At 44.7% G+C, this 22,677-nt stretch overlaps 1 protein-coding gene across 3 annotated transcripts in view; it reads right to left on the reverse strand.

Moving 5' to 3' along the window:
• Positions 1–352: 352 nt before the first annotated feature.
• The window catches only part of crybb1 (crystallin, beta B1), a 38,321-nt gene continuing 15,996 nt past the window's right edge, over positions 353–22,677 (reverse strand). Inside the window, exons 1-6 of one of the 3 annotated variants that reach the window (XM_048556314.1) lie at positions 15,528–15,552; positions 14,536–14,736; positions 8,235–8,353; positions 5,593–5,725; positions 4,210–4,352; positions 353–718 (exon numbers count right to left, since the gene is read on the reverse strand). In XM_048556314.1, coding sequence (XP_048412271.1) covers positions 544–718; positions 4,210–4,352; positions 5,593–5,725; positions 8,235–8,353; positions 14,536–14,652 — 687 coding nt within the window. In that variant the 5' untranslated portion in view covers positions 14,653–14,736; positions 15,528–15,552 and the 3' untranslated portion in view covers positions 353–543. Of the gene's footprint in view, positions 719–4,209; positions 4,353–5,592; positions 5,726–8,234; positions 8,354–14,535; positions 14,737–15,527; positions 15,553–22,677 lie in introns of those variants that run through there. The other 2 variants (XM_059654836.1, XM_059654835.1) reach the window with 2 other exon arrangements.

A 22,677-nucleotide genomic window follows, 5' to 3' on the forward strand; every position in this document is an offset into this window, starting at 1 on the left:
TGATGAATTGTAATTCTCTGCCATAGAAAGCTTTCAATGGTCAAGTATTGAGCAGGTTCAAGGTGGAAAACGATCACTCTTTGATCTATCAGGGAATCAAGGGATTTGTGGAGAGGGCGGGACAGTGGTGTCATGCAGAAGAATATCCAATCCATTTTGGATTGGCTTCAATGGCAGGGCAGAGTGAAGGGGCTGAATGGCCTGCTGCTATTCCAATTTCTTACCCCTTTATATTTTTTTGGAGCCGGTTGCAACAAGAGTTCAGATCTCCAGAAGAGGCAAGGGGAAAACTGAAAGGAAAAACAATTATCTTCGGAAAATGCTCAAACGCACATGTACCAGGCTGAGAGAATGACTTTCATCCAATTTCTTTATTTTCATCATAAAGTATCTTTTGGTTTCTGAAAAATCTGCTTTATATTGCAAGGTGCAGAGAAATTATCTGACCAGAGTGAGTTAAAAACAATACTTGGAGCCTTCCAGATAAATGATCCCATCAAGTTAAATGAATGACATCAGCTTGCCGGAACTCTGAGGGTTTCTTCACTTGGGGGTGGAGAGCTGGAAGGAGCCTTTCTGATGCCACTGTACATCTCTGAGGCGGCGAATGGACTGCATCTGGGGCTGCTGGGCACACCAATCATTCCAGTGCCTGTAATCTCCTACCTCAAACAAGTACTGGTATCCTCTGTATCCAGGGTATTGATAACCAACCCAGCTAAAACGAGGAACAAGAAAATAATCAGATCAGGCGTCCGTTACCCCTCTGAAACCCTGCCCCCCTGGCAGATCAAGTGTTGCACTGACATTGATCACTTTGTTATCCCATCCTCCTTGAGCCCCCTCATTCCCTGTCAGTGTTAGAAATGCAGGTCCCTTTCATCATCACCCAGAACACATATGGAGTAGACTGAGAGCAAGAGATGCTCTTTGGACTTTACATTTTTGAACTGGGCTGTGGTGATGCACTGGTAGTGTCCCTTCCTCTGAGCCAGGAGACCAGAGTTCAAATCCCTCAAGCAGAGTAGCAATATCGCTGAACAGTTTGATTGGGAAAATGTGGGGGTGAAATAGACAGGGATTCTGAAATTTAATTGGTAGCAAAGGTGAATTTACGGTGGTTTAGTTTTAAAAGGTGGGTTCTGCATTCCTGCTCTGAGGCCACACACAGTGCACACCCTTAAAGCCTTTCGAGAGAGGTGGAATGCATTATTTTCCCCTACAACTCCCTTCCTACCCTCCTGCATCTCTGCGTTGTTGCACTGCCTCTTGTTTACAATGCTTGAAAAATGTTAGGAGCAAATTACTGCAGGTGCTGGAATCGATTTAGTTAGTGACAGGGATGCTTTGGTGATGGTTTATTTAAAATATAAAGGGATTTGGGCCAGGCAATAGCATAGTGGTAACGTCACTGGACTAGTAATCCAGTCCCCACTGGCTAATGTCTGGAGATATGGGCTCAAATCCCACCATAGCAAAAAATTTCATTCAATATAAGGCTGCAATTGAGTTCACCATATGGCAAAACCACTATCATTTGTCATAAAAGTGCATCTATTCGTTAATCCCATTTGGGAAGGAAATCTGCCATCCTTACCAGCTCTGACCTGCATATGAATCCAGATCCAAATTAAGTTAACTCTGAACAAAAAGTGCTACAGAACTGAGGAAGGGTCACTGGACCCAAAACATTAACTCTGTTTTTTGCCTTCACAGATGCTGCCAGACCTGCTGAGCTTTTCCAGCAACTTCTGTTTTTGTTCCTGATTTACAGTGTCCGTAGTTCTTTCGGTTTTTATTTAGTGTTTGTAATTTGTTTGTTTAGATCATTATTTGGGTGATTTGGTGATGGGTTCTTGGCTGTGCGGGAGTGGGGCACAATTTTTGACTGTCTCTCTCTCTCTCTCTCTCTCTCTCTCTCTCTCTCTCTCAGCTATAACCATGCCCAGGGCATTTGGAGAGTGGGCACTTGGCATCCAAGGTTCTGAGTCTGTTGGGCACCAAGGGAATGGGAACGCATCATTTCCTCCTTTTAATGATAGTTTGAATATTTCCTTCATTTTAAATGTTGAATTTCCAGATCCCGCACTGTTTTGTTTCCCTTTAACTATTTCAGGTAAGGTGCTTGTGATAAACTGTGGATTTACAACAGACCCTTGGAAATCTCTTAAAGTTTTTGCTGCTTAATTCAACATACAGTCCATTAAATACTCCTAACCTTAGAAATCTATCGCTGGTAAATAAACTGTCCAGTCTTAGGCAGGGTTTCACTACTCAGTCAGAAGGTTTCAGATGTGATATCCAGTTTCGGGCAAATGAGGGCAAGATCTAGGCCCAAAATGTCAGCTTTTGTGCTCCTGAGATGCTGCTGGGCCTGCTGTGTTCATCCAGCCTCACATTTTATTATCCAAGATCACACTCAACTGTGTTTCCCAGTCAGAGCCATGGAGACCAATAACACTCATTGTTTAGGCTCATTCAGGGAGAATAGCCCACAGGAGGGTAGCCAGAGGTTATGAACCTGTATCCCAACCTCTGTCAAGTGGGAACTGGTGAGGGAGGAGAAAATCACTGCCCAACCCTGACTGAAAATTGCACTTGAATCCCAGAGACTGTTGGAGAAACTCCGCAGGTTTGGCAGCATCTGTGGAGACAGGAACAGAGTTAGCATCTCGAGTCAGATATGACACTTGTTCAGGACCGAAGAGGGCTGGGAACAGATGTCTGATGTGGCCTCAAAATAGTTGATAATGATAAGTGTGAATAGAGGAGCGTAAGTCAGCCATGATGACACCAAACCCCATGTAAAGAAGACACTGGTAGAGGGGTTGTTGCTATCAAAGTGGAAGTCAGTGCCAGTACTCTGAAGTTCTTGAAGTCAACTGTTAACTCCTGAAGGCTGTACAATGTCAAAACAGAAAACAAGGTGTGTTCCACTAGGGTGGCTTGACACTGCAACCAGCCCATGATAGAAATATGAGCAAGATAACATAAAGAAATGGCAAGAGACTGCAAAGCCAGGGACATTCTTATGGACATAGAGAGGTTTTTCAAAAGGTCACTCAGCCTGAACAAAGAAAATCACAGCACAGGAACAGGCCCTTCGGCCCTCCAAGCCTGTGCTGATCCAGATCCTCTATCTAAACCTCTCACCTATTTTCCAAGGATTTGTATCCCTCTGCTCCCTGCCCATCCATGTATTTGTCTAGATACATCTTAAAAGACTATCGTGCCCACCTCTACCACCTCCACTGATGACCCATTCCAGGCACCCACCACCCTCTGTGTAAAGAACTTTCCACACATATCTCCCTTAAACTTTTTCCCCTCTCACTTTAAACTCATGACCCCCAGTAATTGAGTCCCCACTCTGGGGAAAAAGCTTCTTGCTATCCACCCTGTCTATACCCCTCATGATTTTGTAGACCTCAATCAGGTCCTCCATCTTTTTAATGTAAATACTCCTAATCTACTCAACCTCTCTTCACGGCTAGTGCCCTCCATACCAGGCAACATCCTGGTGAACCTCCTCTGCACCCTCTCCAAAGCATCCACATCCTTTTGGTAATGTGGTGACCAGAACTTACACAGTGCTCTAAATGTGGCCGAACCAAAGTCTTATACAACTGTAACATGACCTGCAAACTCTTGTACTCAATACCCCGCCTGATGAATGAAAGCATGCTGTATGCCTTCTTGACCACTTTATCGACCTTCGTTACCACCTTCAGGGTACAATGGACCTGAACACCCAGATCTCTCTGTGCAATTTACCTCAGGGCTTTTCCACTTACCATATAGTTTGCTCTTGAATTGGATCTTCCCAAATGCATCACCTCGCATTTGCCTGGATTGAACTCCACCTACCATTTCTCTGCCCAACTCTCCAATCTATCCAAATTCTGCTGCATTCTCCGAGTCCCCTTCACTATCTGCTTTAGGTCTGTCCCATGTAGCGATGACTGCATTGTGACAATTGCTCCACTTGTTTGTTTTAAATTCAGCAGCATCAGGGCTTTTTCCTTATCTCCTTGAAACTCAGGCTCATGACTGTATGCAAGCAGAGCCACAAATGGTCTTCGCTCTGTTTGCAGTGTCTCTTCACAGAGAGCCTCAGGGCATGTTACACAAGGATAACCTGCCTGCCTTCTCCATGGTGCATGCCCTCATTGAAAGAATTGCCCATGGGTTTGTGATAGAGGTACTCACGTGCCACTGGGAACCCTCACACTGCCCACACGGTCACAGAATCCATACGCCCACAGGCTAGGGACATCATCCTCAGTGATCTCCATCTTATTTCCTTGGAATTCCGCAAGTTCAAACAGGCAGATTTTGTGCTCCTGGTCGTCCTGAGAGCAATGAAAGAAATTGTGAGCAATGTATTTTTGATTTTACATTGACCTTCCGTTTCCATGATGGAAAATTCATTACATGCTGTGTTGCATAACAGTAATCTCACTTCTGAAGTTTATTTTTAATTAAACTGCGAAAGAATAATCAAGGCCCAAAGTTCAGAGTAGGGAGATTGAGATGATTATTATGTTACAACAGTTTAATATCATTCCTTTATTTTTCTAGTTTATATTAAGAAGGACTTTGACATTAACTGTTACCTTATTTCTTTATTTTTCTACTTGTTTTATCAAAGTAATGCTTAACTTTTTTAACTTTGATTCATTTGCTCCTTTGTACCTAAGTGTTTTGCACGTGGATGTCTTTGTACCTAAGACGGTACCATGTGTGGTAACATTATACATTTTCGACTATACTGCTGTACTTGTGTAGCCATGACAATAAAATCTAAATCAAAATCTAGATTGTGTTACAAAGGGAAAGCTAGGAATTAAGGAGCGCTAAAGTCTTGATGCCCTTGAAAAATATGAGACATTGCACTGACTCTTGATTTCAAGACCATGTGGATGCAAGGATGGAAAATAAAGACTTATAGAAAATAAAGATTTATGTAGCACCTGTTGTTGGAGCTGCATGTATCCAGGCAATGGCGCATATTCCATCACACTCCTGACTTGTGCCTTGTCGATGGTGGACAGGTTTTGGGGAGTCAGAGGGTGACCTACTCACTGCAGTGTTCCTCGCATCCGATCTGCTCTTGTGGTTAAAGGATTTATATGATGGTCCAGTTCAGTTTCTGGTGGATAGTAATCCCCAGAATGTAGATAGTGGGGAATTCAGATGGGAATTAAATTGAAAGTCATGGAACATCACACAGAGTTGATAAAAGCAAAATGCTGTGGATGCTGGAAATCTGGAACCAACACAAGGAGTGCTGGAGATTCTCAGCAGGCTTGCCAGCATATGTGTAGAGAGAGAAACAGTTAACATTTCAAATCTGGGGTGACACCTCCTCTTGGTTTCTGAAAAGGAGGCATACCGGACTCGAAACATTACCTCTGTTACACTCTCCGCAGACGCTGCCAGACGTGCTGAGCTTCTTCAGCACTCCCTCTGTTTGATGGAGAGTAAGTAAGAGGTGACTGAAGTGAAAATGTATTTGATGTTTGATTGATGGGGTTGCTCTGGTGTAACAAAAGTCACCAGGTATTTAACAGCTCCATCTGAGCAAGTTACCATGCAGACTGGTCGGAAAGACATGAAGCGATCACTCCTGTAGCTGTTGGACCAGGAATCCCAGCGTGGATACTCCCCTTTCTCCAGGACGAACATCTCTCCACGGAAATTAGATTGCTCAAATGCAACCCAGCTATGGGGACAGAACACAATTAATATCAGCTCAAAGACAGAGGGAGGGCTTTTCTGAGAAGCAGCTGTTTGTTCATTGATAATGTTGCCTGAATTCTTCTCCCAGCTGGCTTATAACGAAGTGATAGATGACGGTGGCAGAGGCACAGTGCACTGGAGTTACTGCCGTGGTCTTCCAGAGTCCCTTCATTAGGGAGCTCTGCACCATCAGGGATGCAATCCCTCATTGTGATTTTGCCCCAGGGCAACCAATTCATGGCCAGACATTAGGCTTACCATCTGAGTAGGGAGTGCAGACTCGAAGATGGAGGGTGAGCCAGAGCTTAGTTACTAAGTCAGCAGGGGTTCTCAACAAGTGATTGAGGGACAGGGAGCTTCAAGACGGAAAGAACCACCCTCCAAGAATCTCTTTAAGTTCTTTTTTTAAAAATGGCTCTTCCACTCAGGCTGCAAACTGAACTGGGGTGTGATTGTTGGTGGGTATGTACAAGGGCCAAGGTTTTTTGGGGGGGAGATGGGTTGGAAACTCTCTACAGAGCAGCCCTCTTCTCCAGCCCCCGACAAGCAGGTAAGGAGGGTTTCAGGACCCAGCTGTTCTGCCACCTACAGGCCATCTCCAGCGGCTGCCTGCAGGATTGGACTGGTGGCCTGCTGTAAGCCCCACCCACACTGTGGACAGGCCATTCATTAGTTTAATAGATGATGGACTGCGTTCAGGTGGGGTAGGTCTGTCATTGCCACCTTGTCCCCTCCAATCCTGGCTCGAGAAAGTTGCCCCAGGTCAGGGTGGAGGTGATGGTAATGTTCCATCTTCAACTCGCCTCCCATTCCTAGAATCAGCCAAACACCCACATTTTCACCTGCTTCTCATGCTATGTTGATGAGGATACACAGAATCAAAGAGGAGTGCAGTGTAGAAGGGGGGCCATCCAGCCCATTGAGTTGGTGGTGGCTCTTGTGAAAGTGCAACACAGTTAGGCCCAGCCGGCTCTCTTCCCCACGTCTGTCCGTGTCCCACAGGAGACACAGACTGCAATCTTGAGGGAACAAATTGCCCCAAGCCTCTGTGAGTTAGACATCTCCAAGATATAAAAACGTTTCTTTTGGGGATGTACCTGGTTTCTACTGACACCTGACAGAGACAGCGATTAAGGGATTGAATGTGGTTTTATCATGGTTTTCAATTACTTATTACACTATCTCACACAAACACACTCTCACGCACTCACACAGACCCTCTCTCACACACATATACTCTCTTGCACTCACACACTGTCTCTCAAGCACACACACACACTCTCTCTCTCTCTCAAGCACATATACACACACTAGCACAAATCTATGGGGTGAATTATTTCAGATGTTTGTTTATTTGAGATATATTCTATTTTGTTCAAAAATGCACAATTTGTAGCCATAGTCAGTCAGTATAACATCTTATAAATTCCAGCTTTTGGGATAAAACAAGCCTGATTTCAAATTAAAACTCTGAGACGGATTCTGAACAAACCCACACACCTACAATTCAATGCCTGACCTGAGATGTCATATTTTGGTATGTTCCTATGGCTCTGCCTGATTGTCATTTCAGCACAGCACTGACGTTAACCTTATAAACACTTTACACACTGTCTGACTCTCTTGGTCACCAGCAGAAACTTATCATCTCACACTCCACTCATACCAGTTGTATGATCTTTTGATCTCTCTGCCCTTGATCTCTCTCTGCCTATAAGCTCTGCGTCTGGGTGCCCTGCTCCCGCACTGTACCTGGCGAAGGGCTTGTGCTCCGAAAGCTTGAGTGATTCCAAATAAACCTGTTACACTATAACCTGGTGTCGTGTGACTTCTGACTTTGTCCACGCTGAAGAACTGCAAAGTGAAATTCCAAAGCACTCCATTAAGTTATGAGGAGGGATGAGAGAGACCTGTTTTCTCTGGAATTTGGAAGGTTAATGGGGCCATCTGATCAAAGTTTTCAAATATTAACAGGAAATGATGGGGTAGATATAGAGAAACTATTTCCTTTGGTTGGAGATTTCAGAACTGGGGGGTGGGGGGGTGGCACGGGGTGTATAGTCTGCGAATTAGGGCCAGTCTGTTCAAGAGGGATGTTAGGAAGCACTTCTAGACTCCAAGGGTGGTCAATGCTTGGGAACTTTCTTCCACAAATGGATGCAATTGATACTGGATCAGTTGTTAATCTAAATCTGAGATTGATTTGTTTAGCAAGAAATAAGTGCCAAAGGCAAGTATTTGAGTTAGGCCGCAGATCAGCCATGATCTCATTGAATGATGATACAGGCTCGAGGGACTGAATAGCCAACTCCTGTTCCTATTTCATCCCTTCACTGACCTACATTTCAATAAGAGTCCAGAGGAAGCCTGTACCTGGCTGTTTGGAATTGGGTGAAACACCTATCAAAGACACATTGCTTGGCCACAAGTCAATTCATGTACCCTTTGCTCACTGCCTGAACGGCATTTGAGTTCATTCGAGGGTAACTTACGGTCCACACTCCACACGGACGCTGCCCACTCTATCGAAGTTGTGATCGCACAGGTTCATGCACTCGGTGGAAAATTCCATGAACCTGCCCTGAAAATTCTCCTGCTCATAGACGTAGATCTGCAGCAAACGAAGAAAAGCAGTCAGACCACAAGAAACAAATTAGTCCATGCTTCTGAGGCTGACCTTGGTTTTTTTGATCAGTGCTTCTCGAGGTGTCTCTCTTTTAAAATACATGGTGGAGACTTTTGGGATGAAACTATTGGCAAAGTACTTTCCTTTTATTGGTTACAACAGTGAACGTGTAAAATGAGAATATGTGATAATAAAATGTGAGGCTGGATGAACACAGCAGGCCCAGCAGCATCTCAGGAGCACAAAAGCTGACGTTTCGGGCCTAGACCCTTCATCAGAGAGGGGGATGGGGTGAGGGAACTGGAATAAATAGGGAGAGAGGGGGAGGCGGACCGAAGATGGAGAGAAAAGAAGATAGGTGGAGAGAGTATAGGTGGGGAGGTAGGGAGGGGATAGGTCAGTCCAGGGAAGACGGACAGGTCAAGGAGGTGGGATGAGGTTAGTAGGTAGGAGATGGAGGTGCTTGGGGTAGGAGGAAGGGATGGGTGAGAGGAAGAACAGGTTAGGGAGGCAGAGACAGGTTGGACTGGTTTTGGGATGCAGTGGGTGGAGGGGAAGAGCTGGGCTGGTTGTGTGGTACAGTGGGGGGAGGGGACGAACTGGGCTGGTTTTGGGATGCAGTGGGGGAAGGGGAGATTTTGAAGCTGGTGAAGTCCACATTGATACGATTGGACTGCAGGGTTCCCAAGCAGAATATGAGTTGCTGTTCCTGCAACCTTCGGGTGGCATCATTGTGGCACTGCAGGAGGCCCATGATGGACATGTCATCTAAAGAATGCGAGAGGGAGTGGGAATGGTTTGCGACTGGGAGGTGCAGTTGTTTATTGCGAACCGAGCGGAGGTGTTCTGCAAAGCGGTCCCCAAGCCTCCGCTTGGTTCCCCAGCAGCCCAATAGTATCAATGTGGACTTCACCTGCTTCAAAATCTCCCCTTCCCCCACCGCATCCCAATACCAGCCCAGTTCGTCCCCTCCCCCCACTGCACCACAAAACCAGCCCAGCTCTTCCCCTCCACCCACTGCATCCCAAAACCAGTCCAGCCTGTCTCTGCCACCCTAACCGGTTCTTCCTCTCACCCATCCCTTCCTCCCACCCCAAGCCGCACCTCCATTTCCTACCTACTAACCTCATCCCGCCTCCTTGACCTGTCCGTCTTCCCTGGACTGACCTATCCCCTCCCTACCTCCCCACCTATACTCTCCTCTCCACCTATCTTCTTTTCTCTCCATCTTTGGTCCACCTCCCCCCCTCTCCTTGTTTATTTCAGAACCCTCACCCCATCCCCCTTTCTGATGAAGGGTCTAGGCCAGAAACATCAGCTTTTGTCTTCCTGAGATGCTGCTGGGCCTGCTGTGCTCATCCAGCCTCACATTTTATTATCTTGGATTCTCCAGCATCTGCAGTTCCCATTATCAATGAGAATATGTGGTTGAGCGAGCTTTTTAGGGGCACATGTACAAAGAACACAAAGAACAGTGGAGCATAAGTACAGGCTCTTTGGCCCACCGACACTGTGTTGACACACAATGCATTCCCAAACTAAAACATTTTACCTCTGCTTGGTTTATACGCCTCTATTCCCGGTCTATTCACACATCTGTCAAGAAATGGCCAATTTTAACACCAGGCTCATTAGCTTGAGATTGTGGGTTCAAATCCAGTCAGATTGACCAGTTGACATGGACAACACAGTGTAGACCTGGAGGAGCACAGAAACGGCCAAGAAGGGTCCTGACCCGAGACGTCAACCTTCCTGTCCCTCTGATGCTGCCTGGCCTGCTATGTTCCTCCAGCTCCACACTGTGTTATCTCTGATGCCAGCATCGGCAGTCCTTGCTATCTCAGACTGGCCATTTGAAAGCTCTCCACTCGTTCCTGAATTTGGAACAAATTCAACACAGCAACCGTGGGCCATGTGCATATAGTTGCCTGTAATTCAGCACTGTTGTGAGCACTTCACATCAAGCTATGTGATAGAGAAAGTGGCTGCTCAATTTTGTTAGTAATGGAGCGAGCTTCGCTGTAGGTGATGCTGCACATGACCTGGGGATAGATGCTTGTTGCTGACACAGGGTAGGTGTTGGGGGCGGAGTGGGTAAGATTTTCATGTTTTGATGCAGAGAGTTCCAAAAAGAGAGCACTTGGCAAAGCCTGTCAGTCTTCCTACAATTCTAAGGGTCATGGGAATTGTTAAAGAGAGGGTAGGGGTGAGCGGAGAACCCACACGTCTCCAAGTTATTAAGCCCATTGAAGAGCTTGTTAACAGGCTGGAGAGGAACAGACTCAAATGTTCAATGCTCACAACAGGAAGATGACATGTTAATGTGGAACTGTCAACATAAACTGAAGTCATTATTCATCGTGCCTGCTGCAGGAAATCGCTAGTGTTAATAAAAATACAAAAAGAGGTCAACGGCACAGAGAACGAGCCTTCAGCCCATCAAAGCTGCATTCAGAAACATGCACCTAGCTGTTCCAATCAAACAGTCAAACTGCAGTGCCCATCGAGTGGTACATAGTTGCCATCACTTGAGCAAAGTGGCCTGAGAGCTCAAACCAGAAGCTGATGGGCACTTGTGGAAATGTCTCCCATAGGAACCGGGAGAAGGCCATTTTACTTATTGAGCCTGCTCCACCATTCAACCCGATGGTGTGGCTGATGTTGTGTGGATTTGTAGTGGACCTGAGGCTGCCAACTCTCTCCGTTTCAGCTCACCACCATAGCCCCCGGGCAAGGAAAGGCCTGGAAATGGCTGCCCTTTGGTTTTGAAGAATCACCCTCCATCATGAGGGCCACTAAGTGGGCACCAAACTCAACACTGGGCCAATTAGGAGAGGTGGAGGCCTGATGGTCACTTCATCACATTTGTATTCCATAGGCCGCAGGCTATTAATCTGGGGGCATGGGTTCAAATCCCATCACAGCAGATCTTTCAAATTCAATTTTAAAAATCTGGAATAAAAAGCTAACAATGTCGTCAGGAAAACTCCCATCTGGTTCACTAATGCCCTTTTAGTGAAGGAAATCTGCATTCCTTACCTGGTATGGCCTACATGTGACTCCAGACCCACAGCAATGTGGCTGACTCTTAACTGCCCTATAAAGGGCCCGACCAAGCTATTGAGATTAAGGGGAAATTAGAGATGGCTAATAAATGCTGGTCTGCTCTGCAACACCCAGATGGAGAAGATTAGGGTGTGCCCTTTTGAAAATCTAATGGTGTCAGTGATGTTGGCCTGCTGGGGGTTCGAGGCCCATATTGAACTGGTTCAGCTGTAATCCCCATCATGAACATCCAGCCCTGGCCCCCACTTCAAGTGAGATGTTCCAGTTTGCAGAGCCAACATTCCCTCATTACGATGAGCGTGACATTTAGTTAAAATAAGATCTCTGCCAGCCAGGAAACCGAGCAGGATCAGTGGATTCTTCTGGGAAACACCATAGAAGCCGAAAGGCAATTCATAGCCATAGTGTCATACAGCATGGAAACTGACCCTTCAGTCCACACTGAACATGTTCCCAAACTGAACTAGTCCCACCTGCCTGCATTTGGCCCGCGTTCCTCCAAAATCTTCCTTATTCATGTACTTATCCAAAATATCCAAATTTTTTTTCTGAAGAAGGGTCTAGACCCAAAACGTCAGTCATCCTGGTCCTATGATGCTGCTTGGCCTGCTGTGTTCATCCAGCTCTGCACCTTGTTATCTCAGATTCTCCAGCATCTGCAGTTCCTGCTATCTCTGATCCCATCTTCTATACTTAGAGGTCTACACAATGAAGGCAAGCGTGCTAAGTGCATTCTTAACCACTCTGGCAATGTGTAATACAAATTTCAAAGAAATATGTATGTGAACTCCTAGGCCTCTCTGTTCGACAACATTACCCAGGCGTCTACCATGTATAAGCCCCGCCCTTGTTTGTTTTACCAAAATGTGATACCTTGCATTTATCCAAACTCCATCTGCCACTCCTCAGCCCACTGACCCAATTGATCAAGATGTCTTTGTAATCTTAGATAACCTTCTCTGCTGTCGATTGTACCACTGATTTTAGTGTCATCCACAAATTTACTAATCATGTCTCCTAAATTCTCATAGAAATTCTTTGTAGACAATGACAAACAAAAGTGGACCCAGCACTGATCCCTGTGGGGCACCGCCGGTCACAGGTCTCCAGTCCAAAAAACAACCCTCCATCATCACCCTCTGTCTCCCACCATCAAACCAATTTTGTATCCAATAGGCAAGCTTTCCCTGAATCCCATGAGACCTAACCTTACTAATTCCTACCTTCACATTGAGAACACCCTCCATCGTGTTGAATGGTGCTATCATTGTGCTAAACCCTGAACATATCTTTAGCTCAAGACTAGGCATTCATGAGGCACTGTGGACCACCAACTGCAGCAGAATTTTACACCAGCACAATATGCAGCCTCATGGTCTGGCATATCCCCCACTCAACCAATACCATCAAGCCAGAGGATCAATGCTAGTTCAATAAAGAGTGCAGGAGGGCATGCCAGGAGCAGCGCCACCTTGCACCCAGATTTCAAACAAGGTGACTGCAGGAGACAGAGAGAAAACAACTTGAAACTTTAGGGCCATTGATGCCAAATGACACTGGATACACAATATTTCACTTCATATTATTTTGTTTGCAAGAATTCTATTGACTAGCACACTCCAGGATTTCTAGTAAATTGTAATATTATAAGGGAGAAAACATCATTCAAAATCAGGTCACACTAGGCAGCTTCACTGTACAATGAAGCTGCAAGGTAGACGAGGTGTTGCTGTTACAGATATCTGTGAGAATTATCATAGAATCCCTGCAGTGTGGAATCAGGCCATTTGGCCCATTGAATCCACACCAATGCGCCGAAGAGCATGCTACCCATATAGTGTCCTTATAACCCTGTACTTCCCTTTGTAAATCCATCTACTCTACACATCCATGAACACTACGGGCAAATTAGTATGGCCAAACCACCTAGACTGCACATCTTTGTGACTGTGGGAGGAAATTGGAGCACCCGGAGGAAACTCGCGCAGGCACAGGGGAGAACGTGCAAACACCACACAGATGGTTGCCCAGGGGATGGAATTGGACCCAGGTCCCTGGCACTGTGAGGCAGCAGTGCTAATACCTGAGCCACCCTGCTGCTCCCACTACATAGAAGGAGGAACTCAGGCCAGATTCCAAAGTAACAGGACACTCACAGCTGAGACATTCCAAACATATGCATCACCAATAGTGGAAAAGCAAATGTTTCGCATTTCCATCCTCGGATTGTTATTAGTTTTTTTCTCCACCCCCGCCCTTTTATTCTTTAATGGGATGAGGATGTCACCAGCTAGGCAGCATTTATTGCCTATCCCTAATTGCCCAGGGAGCAGTTAAGAATCAACCACATTGCTGTGGGTCTGGAGTCACATGTAGGCCAGACCAGATGGGATTTTCCCCGACAATCAGCAATGGATTTATGGTCATTATTAGATTCTTAATTCCAGATATTTTAATGAATTCAAATTCCACCATCTGCCATTGCGGGATTAGAACCTGGGTCCCTAGAATGTTATTTGCGTCTCTGGATTAACAGTCCAGGGATTATACTACTTGGCCATTGCCTCCAATTGTTGTGATGAGAAAGGTTCCCATGTGGTTAAGAACAGCACCAACAACTCAGAAATTCCAAGGAGAGGGAACATATTCGGAAGCACTGAGGAAATCTGGTGGGGTTTTTTTGGAAAAGCAGATAATTTGAAGGTGCTTTGACTGAACATTTTTAGGATCCTGAGAGAGCTTCTGTCAGTCAGTCAAGAAAAGTTGATCAATGTGAGAAAGGATATAAATACCAGGAGGCATTGGTTAAAATGGTAACACTAACAGGACTGTAAAAGGAGATTATTGCAGGCTCTTTATTAGCTGCAGGCTAATGCACTTGTGAAACACATTAATACGGAAATCAATTTAAATGCATTCAGTAGATAATTATATCTATGAATGGTGATAAAACGTGATTCAGGAAGCTGGTAACAAAGAATTAAATTGGATTAAAGAGGAGCGAGTGTAGTTGAGCCCAGCGAGGTTATCTTTCTTTCAGTTCCTATTGCCTGTTGCGTTTGGCCGGGTTGATGAGTTACTTAATCAGTTGCTGCACTTACCTTGAAGTTGCCCGTTCCAGGTTCTCTGGTCTTCGAGCCCTTGGAGCCTGGGGCAGGAGCAGTACCAGCGGGTGCAGCCCCTTTTTCCTGGGTGGCGCTCTTTGTAGTCTGAGACATTCTGGATGGTCAGGTATGATATGGAGTTGATAGCAAGAGAGAGAAGGGATGCCGTTCCAAGTCCCAATACAGCAAAAGCACACGCTGAATTAAACAGTGAGTAAATACCTTCACATCTGAAACAGGTGACACATCAATTCACAGAACAAATGACTTCAAACTGAGCTGAGCAAATTTGGAAACTCCATTTCCAATCAGCAAATTGGTTGTCCTACTTGTCATCAGAAAAGCAGATCCTTGGATAATCATATTCCGTTTGGTATATATAAGCAATATTCTGCTCAAACTATCTGTGGTTAAATATATCTCACACTCTTCCTGTTCTGTGTGCTCACGCCTTCTCATCTCTGTTTCCCCCAGTCAGCATTTCATAACTTGCTCCCTCGCAATGCATAACATCTGAACATGTAAAAATGTAACTGCTTTTTATATTTCTCACATAACATTGCTCTATGAAATCCAGAGCTAATGTAATGGAAACATATCCAATTCATCTCCATCAATCTTGTGCTGTACTAAAGAAATTGTTCTTCACTAAACTTCTCAAAATAAAACACCATTGATCCAACATAATAAAATGTGAGGCTGGATGAACACAGCAGGCCAAGTAGCATCTGTGCTCCTGAGATGCTGCTGGGCCTGCTGTGTTCATCCAGCCTCACATTTCATTATCTCGGATTCTCCAGCATCTGCAGTTCCCATTATCACCATTGATCCAACATATACTTTAATATCTGGTCTATATTTCTCCTAATTGACTCGTCCCTTCAGGCTTCCTCCATTAATGATGCTCCTTCTATTCTGATTTTCCACTTACATTCTCTCCTTGTCTCTTACCCTCCCTTTCTCAGTTTCTATTTCTCTTTCTCTCTTACCTGTGGATCAGGTGCTCACTTCCAGAACATGGTGTCTAACTGATACTGAGGGCTGAATTTATATGCTGGCAAGTACAGCTCTCAAACGAATGCAGACAACAGATTTGACAGCTCATCAGAGTTTGCTGCCCAAACTTAGTGGTCATCACATATTCCAGCAAATTGTTGTCCCAGGCATTCAGGTGGAATAAGCCTAATTCACTATGAGCTGAAGCAAGCACATTGCTCTGTTCAAAAGTGATTTACATGTTCCCTGACACCACACAAAATATGAAAATGACTGACAAATGAATTTTGTTCATCAAATAACAATACTGATGGTTGGAAGCAACACACGCTGACATATATCACTCTCTAAACTATATAGTGCCAGACATGTCTCAGTGAACAATTTTTTTCACTTCGGCCTCAGATAATTGTGGATTGAAATCCCACTCTAGAAACATCACTCCAGAATAAAATGTGGCACTCGAGTGCACTGCTGAGGGGGTGTTGCATTGTCAGCGACAGCAACCTGCAGATCTGATTTTTAACTATGATCATGTTTACCCTCACAAATGGATGTAAAAGATCCCATGGATCCATGAAGAAAAGCAATAGAATCTCAGACTCATCTAGTACAGAACAGGCTATTTGGCCCATCCAGTCTGTAGTGACAAAAAACTATTCTATATTTATACTAGATAATAAAATGTGGGGCTGGATGAACACAGCAGGCCAAGCAGCATCTCAGGAGCACAAAAGCTGACGTTTCGGGCCTAGACCCTTTGCTTGGCCTGCTGTGTTCATCCAGCCCCACATTTTATTATCTTGGAATCTCCAGCATCTGCAGTTCCCATTATCTCTGATACTATATTTATACTAGGCCCACTTTCCTTCACTTAGACCATTTCTTTGAATGTTATGACACTTTGTACTCATGTACTTTGTAAAGGTTGTGAGGTTTTCCATCTCAACTACCCTCCAGAGCAGCACATCCTAGACCCACACCACCTCCAGGTCAAAGTGTTTTACTCAAATCCCCTCAAAATCTCCTGCCTTTCACTTGAAAATTATGCCCCTTATTATTGACCCTTCAACTAAAAGGAATATTTATTGTTCTGTTAACATCTCCAAAATTGATAATCTGATCACTATTACGTGGCTATTAATGTCAATTTGAGCTTACTGTGGGCAAATTGGCTGCCATGTTTCTAACAGGACTACACTCCAGCAGTTCTTAATTATCTGCAAGGTATTTTAGCACATCTTGAGGTTGTAAAAAAGCTATATGAGTGCAAGTCTTCCTTTTCTACACTATAATATCTTAAAATTCGGAAATGTATTAAAGGGCAGAGATGCTGTTTGGGTCATCATTTACAGTGTAATATGTATTGATTAGGATGAAGTCAGTCAGGTGGACCTCATAGAATATGAGATTCCTGACTGGGGATTTTAACCTAGTCCAATCAGGGAGCTCTGGCTGATAGATATAAACAAGAATGTCAGAGGTTCTGTTCACACCAGGAGCTAGGTCTATGCTAGCTAGGTCAATGTCATGTGCTATGCACATGCATATAAAAGGTGACTTGGAGACAGGATACTGGGCTTTATAGAGTTATTTTCATGGTTATGAAAGAAAAATATGCCCTTGAAGAAATTTGCTCACAACTGTCCTTTTTGAGTTAGGGTAAGCATTTCTGGCACCTTGCCATTATTTGCGAAGCTTTACTTGTTCAATCCTGCCATCAAAGACTGGGACCAGTATCTGAAAAGAATGTGTTCTTTTTTTCTGGGCAAATAACATTGGGGTGGATGAAAAGCAAGGAGTGATTTTCCTGCCAGCTTGAGGGCCAGCAGCTTTTTTGGTTATTAGGATCCTAGCATTTCCTGAGGCACCAGATACTAAAACCGTTCAAGAGTTGATGCATTTAGCTAAGGAATATTAGCACTCCAAGCCTCCTCTAATTTTGAGGTGCTATCATTTTAATTCGAGAATCTGGGGAATCCATGTCGGGTTTCTTGGTAAAGTTAAGATGATTGGCAGAGACAGGTGAGTTTGGTTTAATCCTAAGCAAGCTGCTGAGAGACCGTTTGGGATGTGGAGTTAATGATGTGATCATGTAAAAGCGCGTACTAGCTGAAGATCAACTGGCCTTCAACAGGCACTACAACGGGCTTTATCATTGGAAAATGAGCAAGTGGATCTTATGAGTTTCAGGGTATTCTGATGGAAGTGACCACTCTCACCAGTCTGACTGAGCTCAGGGGAACACCACTTGAGTGAAGGTAATTACATAGCCTCACTCAGGACATTATCCTGAACAGAGAGATTCTAGGTCAGACCACAGCAAAATCCTAAAACAAAGCCAAGCCTCAGCCAATTGGTTAAAATTTTCTCAAGGATCCAGCTGGGCAGCCATTGTAGTTCTTGCAGCTATATCGACTAGAGACAGCTAAAGAGACCCAGTAGGCTGGAATTGAGTAAAAGAACTCATAGGACGGCATCCAGGAGAGTGTATACCCTGAAAAGTGCACCTGCAAATGGCTTGGTACAGTTGAAATGCTTGGCAGCATCCAGGTCAGAATCAATCAAACTAAACATCTGGTTACATTGTCACCCGGTTCTAACGGAGGTTGATACCGGCATGCCTGTTATCAGTGATTATAGAAGCAGTCTTTGCCAAAATTTGCTTTGGACTCCAACCCTTAAATTGGTGTAAGACCTTACAGTGAGAACATATACCAGGGAACCTTCACAGATTAAGGGTATTATCATTACCAGTATCTTTGGAGAAGAAGCTGGTTTAATTACCACTAATTGTAGTAAAAGGCTCGGGCCCGAGCTTGATGGAGCGAAATTGATTGAGTGAGATTCACCTTGATTGTCTCAATGTTTTTGGAATAGAAAATGGCTGCCTGAATGAAGTCCTAATTAAGTAGGTTTTTCAAGAAGTTCTGGGAACATCAAAGGGGCCAAGGCTACCTTGCATGTATTAAGAAGCAATTTCACAATTCAGCAAGGCCCACCCAGTGCCATTTTCCCTACGTGCTAAAGTACAGGCAGAAATCAGGAGGATGGAAAGCGAAGGAATCATCAAACTAGCCCAGTTTATGAAATGGGTAGCACCATTCATACCGAGTGTGAAGCCCAACGTGTCATGTTCGCTGGTGTGGGGATTTCAAACAAACGGTAAATCACTTTTAGCAGCTGGATAAATACCCAATCTCTCACGTTAAGGATTTCTGCACAAAACTGGTGGGAGGGCTTTCCTTCACGTGAGCCATGTGTATTTGCAATTGCGGTTAGATGAGAATTCGCAGAACTATGCTATAATTACCCATAAGCATTTGTGCCAGTATATGAGACTGCCAATTGGGGCATTTTCCATGTTCCAGTGGATGATGGAGAACATTTTACAAGGTATACCCCAGGTTGCCATTTATCTTGATGACATGCTAATAACAGGGAAGGCCAATTAGGAGCACTTGGAGAACTTGGGCATAAGTCCTTAGACATTTCTCACAGGCGGGTGTGTGCTTTAGAAGAGAAAAATGTGTGTTCCAAGTGCCCGAAGTCACATACCTGGGTTACAGAGTCGACAAAACCGGATTACAGCTGCTGGAACAGACGTGAGAGCAATCAAAGCAGCCCCAGCTCCCACGTCTGTACCAGAGCTCAGGATTGGTGAATTATTATGAAAAGGTCATACATCCTGGTGCCATTACATTTGCCAATGAAAATGGGTCAGCCTTGGAAATGGTCTCATGGCCACAAAGTAGCCTTTAGGGAAGTGAAGAAGCAGTTAGTGCCGTTTAAGAAGTTGGCCCACTACGATCCCAATCAAGGAGTGGTGCTGACATGCATAGTGTTGGCTCACCAGTGGCCCTGTAGAAAGGAAAGCTCAAATGCATTTGCCTTCTAGACTTTGACTGATGCTGAACAAAAATACACCCAGATCAAGCAGGAAGGTTTGGCGGTCATCTTCGGTGTGAGTGAGTTCCTTTATGGAAGTACATTTGTAATAATAACAGACAACAAAACCCCTGCTAGGCCTAGTTAAAGAGGACAGGGCCATGCTGCCCAAAGCTTTAGGTCAAATTCAGTAGAGGGCTCATATTCAAAATGCTTACAATTATAAGTTGGAACACCGTCCATGAAGCCAAGTGGTAAAAGTGGGTGCTCTCAGCTGTCTCCCTCTCATGGATATACCACCATTAGTCCCTCCACTGGAAGACTCTGTTCTGGTTTTAAACTTTCTGGACAACTTTCTGGCAATAGCAGAACATGGGCATAAAGACATCCTGTCCTAGCCAAACAACTGGTGGTGATGGAGTAACCAAAGGGCCATCACAACCAGGACTGAAACCTTCTTGAACCCACAGAGACTAGATCACCTTCAAGGACAGCATTTTATTATGGCAAGCAAGAGGGACTGACCCCAGCAGAGGTCTCCACCAGATACTGGCTGAAGTCCACTAGGGTCATCCATGGGGTTTCAAAAATGAAGATGCTGGTGAGAAGTTATTTCTGGTGGCCAGGATTGGATGCAGACATAGTCGTGTTGGTGGGGCAGTATCCAGAGTGCCAACAAGAACAAAAATTACCTCTAGTAGCTCCCCAACATTCGTGGAAATGGCCGGGTAAATGCTGGACTCGGTTACACATTGACTATGCCAATCCTTTCATGGGTTCTATGCTCTTAGTCATTGCGGATGCCCATTCAAAGTGGTTGAACATGCATAGAGTTCATTCATTAAACGCCGGGATTTGAAATGCTGCAAGCACCTTTTGCAATACACAGACTCCCAGATGTATTGGTCGCAGACAATGGGCCATCATTTACCAGCAGAGAGTTTGAGTATTTCTTAAAGTTGGATGGCATTAGGCATGTAAGGACAACTCCATGCAATGACCTGGCACAAAAAGCTGTCCAAACTTTGAATACAGGCTTGAAGAAATAGCCTGCAGCTTCAAACTATCCTGGTTCCTGTTTGATTATAGGTCCACCCCTCATGCAGCTACAGGGATAGCTCCAGCAGAGTTGCTAATGGGGAGAAGACTCTGCATCAGGTTAAATGTGATCTTCCTGGACCTGGGTTGAAGGGTGAACAGCATCAGGAATGCCAATGCTGGACACAAGACTCCTCTAAGCGAGAGAGACAGTTTATCTCAGGGGACAATGTTTGGTGCCAAAGCCACTAGAATGGCCCTGCAAGTGTAAGACGCATGGTCGATGTAACCTTAGGTCCCGTGACATACAAAGTTCAAGGAGGTGAGGCGATCCTGAGCAAGCAGGTGGACCCTAATGAAAGCTGCAGCCTTGCAAACAGGGAAGAAGCAAAACCTACCCAGCCCCTCAGAAATTCAGCAAGGCTGTTGGAGCTCTTAGGTTCTGTCCCCCGCCTCCGCCTAGCACCAAAGAAAACTCTGAGGATGAAATAGGCACAGCAGATGCCACAGCCTTAGCAACACTACCACCTGAAGAGGACTAATTGCTTCTGAAATGGTCTGGGCACAAGAGGTGGGCCACAGTCCAGTACGCAACACCCGTGTCTGAGGCAGAGTCGGAAGAACTGAACCTGGTGTGAAAACACCCGGGAGAAGCTACAAGAAAAAGAATGGGCCTACATCTCAGGGCTTAGAGAGGGGAGGAATGTAGTAACTAGATCAGGGTCAGCCAGGTGGACCTCATAGAATATGAGTTCCCTGATTGGGGCAGTTAACCAGGTCCAATCAGGGAGCCTTGGCTGACAGATATAAACAGGGGTATCAGGGGTTCTCTTCACCCTTGTGGTCAGCTCTGTGCTAGCTGGTTTAGTGTCATGTACTGTGCATGTGTAAATAAAGGGTGACTTGGTGATGGGACACCAGCCTCTGGAGTTATTTCACAGCAAGGTGAGACTTGGATTTTAAAATCTACTGGATTGTGGGGACAGGGAGAGCTGAGGAAAGAAAGAGAATCGATTGGTTAGAAATCCAGCAGAAAAAAAACAAATTTGAGGGAATGACTCCTGATACAATCAAAATGCAAGGACTGAAAGTGATATTTGAGACACAGCATTTAACATTGGGAACAATAACCACCAAAATGTCACCTTCAGAATTGTATCGAATACTTAGTCATTTACTTAAAATACAAAGCTTGTTTTCTGCCTTGACTTTCAGCTTTCACAGTGAAGGAGACATGATAGAAATTAAGGAGAAGGAAGATCTGGTAACAAGCTAATATCATAAGGTAAGTGCAATGTTGTGCTCTGTTTGCACTGTACCACTCAAAACCTACTTCACACACCACACATTCATATTTGGTAGGGTTCTCTTTTACCACCACAGTCTTGTTTATTGAATTTGTTTGCAATAATGTTTGCAGTAATGTAATGATCTTTAAGGGGAAACGTTAGAGTGAATCTATGGATGCTATGTTCACCACAGTGCAGCCTGTGTGTCACGCTCAGGAACACACTGAAATATTTTATTAGTGGTTATGAAAGCTGGATGATCCTGATATATAACACCAAATAGAGGTTTGTCCTGACGATGGAAGAGGGAAATGTGATGTGACATCAAGACAAAGAAAGCCATCTTGCTGTGGTTCTTTCCAAACCAAGTTACTGTAAAATGATTAGTAAGGATGGATTCATGTTGGTATCACCCTGGTTTCTGAGTCGAAATATTTGGGTTCAAATGTAGTGCATGAGCACAAAACCTAGGCTTGCCATACTGATGGAGAGCTAAACTGCCAGCACCGTATTCTTTTAAATCATGTCTACCTGGCTCTTGGGTGAATGTAAGATGTTCCATGACACCACTTCATAGAAAAGTGGGAGAGCTCACCATCCACGTTCCTTACCAATATCAATCCCTGAGCCAACTCTCAAATAGAGAGGATTTAATCATCACCATGACAATCTGTGGGGGTTTGCGGTGAGCAAATAGGCTTACTCATTTCTGACAGTAGCTATATTTCATCAAGGAGTTAATTGGCTGGAACACTCTTTGAGACAATCAGAAGTCTCATCTTTCTCTTAACACCAGCAGATTGTCAAATTATAGAATCCCTACAGTGTGGAAGGAGGCCATTTGGCCCATCATGTCCACACCAACCCTCCAAAGAGCATCCCACCCATTCCCATCCTCTATTCTATCCCTGTAATTCCCATGGTTAAT

This window comes from Stegostoma tigrinum, chromosome 26 (assembly GCF_030684315.1).
Source record: "Stegostoma tigrinum isolate sSteTig4 chromosome 26, sSteTig4.hap1, whole genome shotgun sequence".
NCBI lineage: Eukaryota > Metazoa > Chordata > Chondrichthyes > Orectolobiformes > Stegostomatidae > Stegostoma > Stegostoma tigrinum.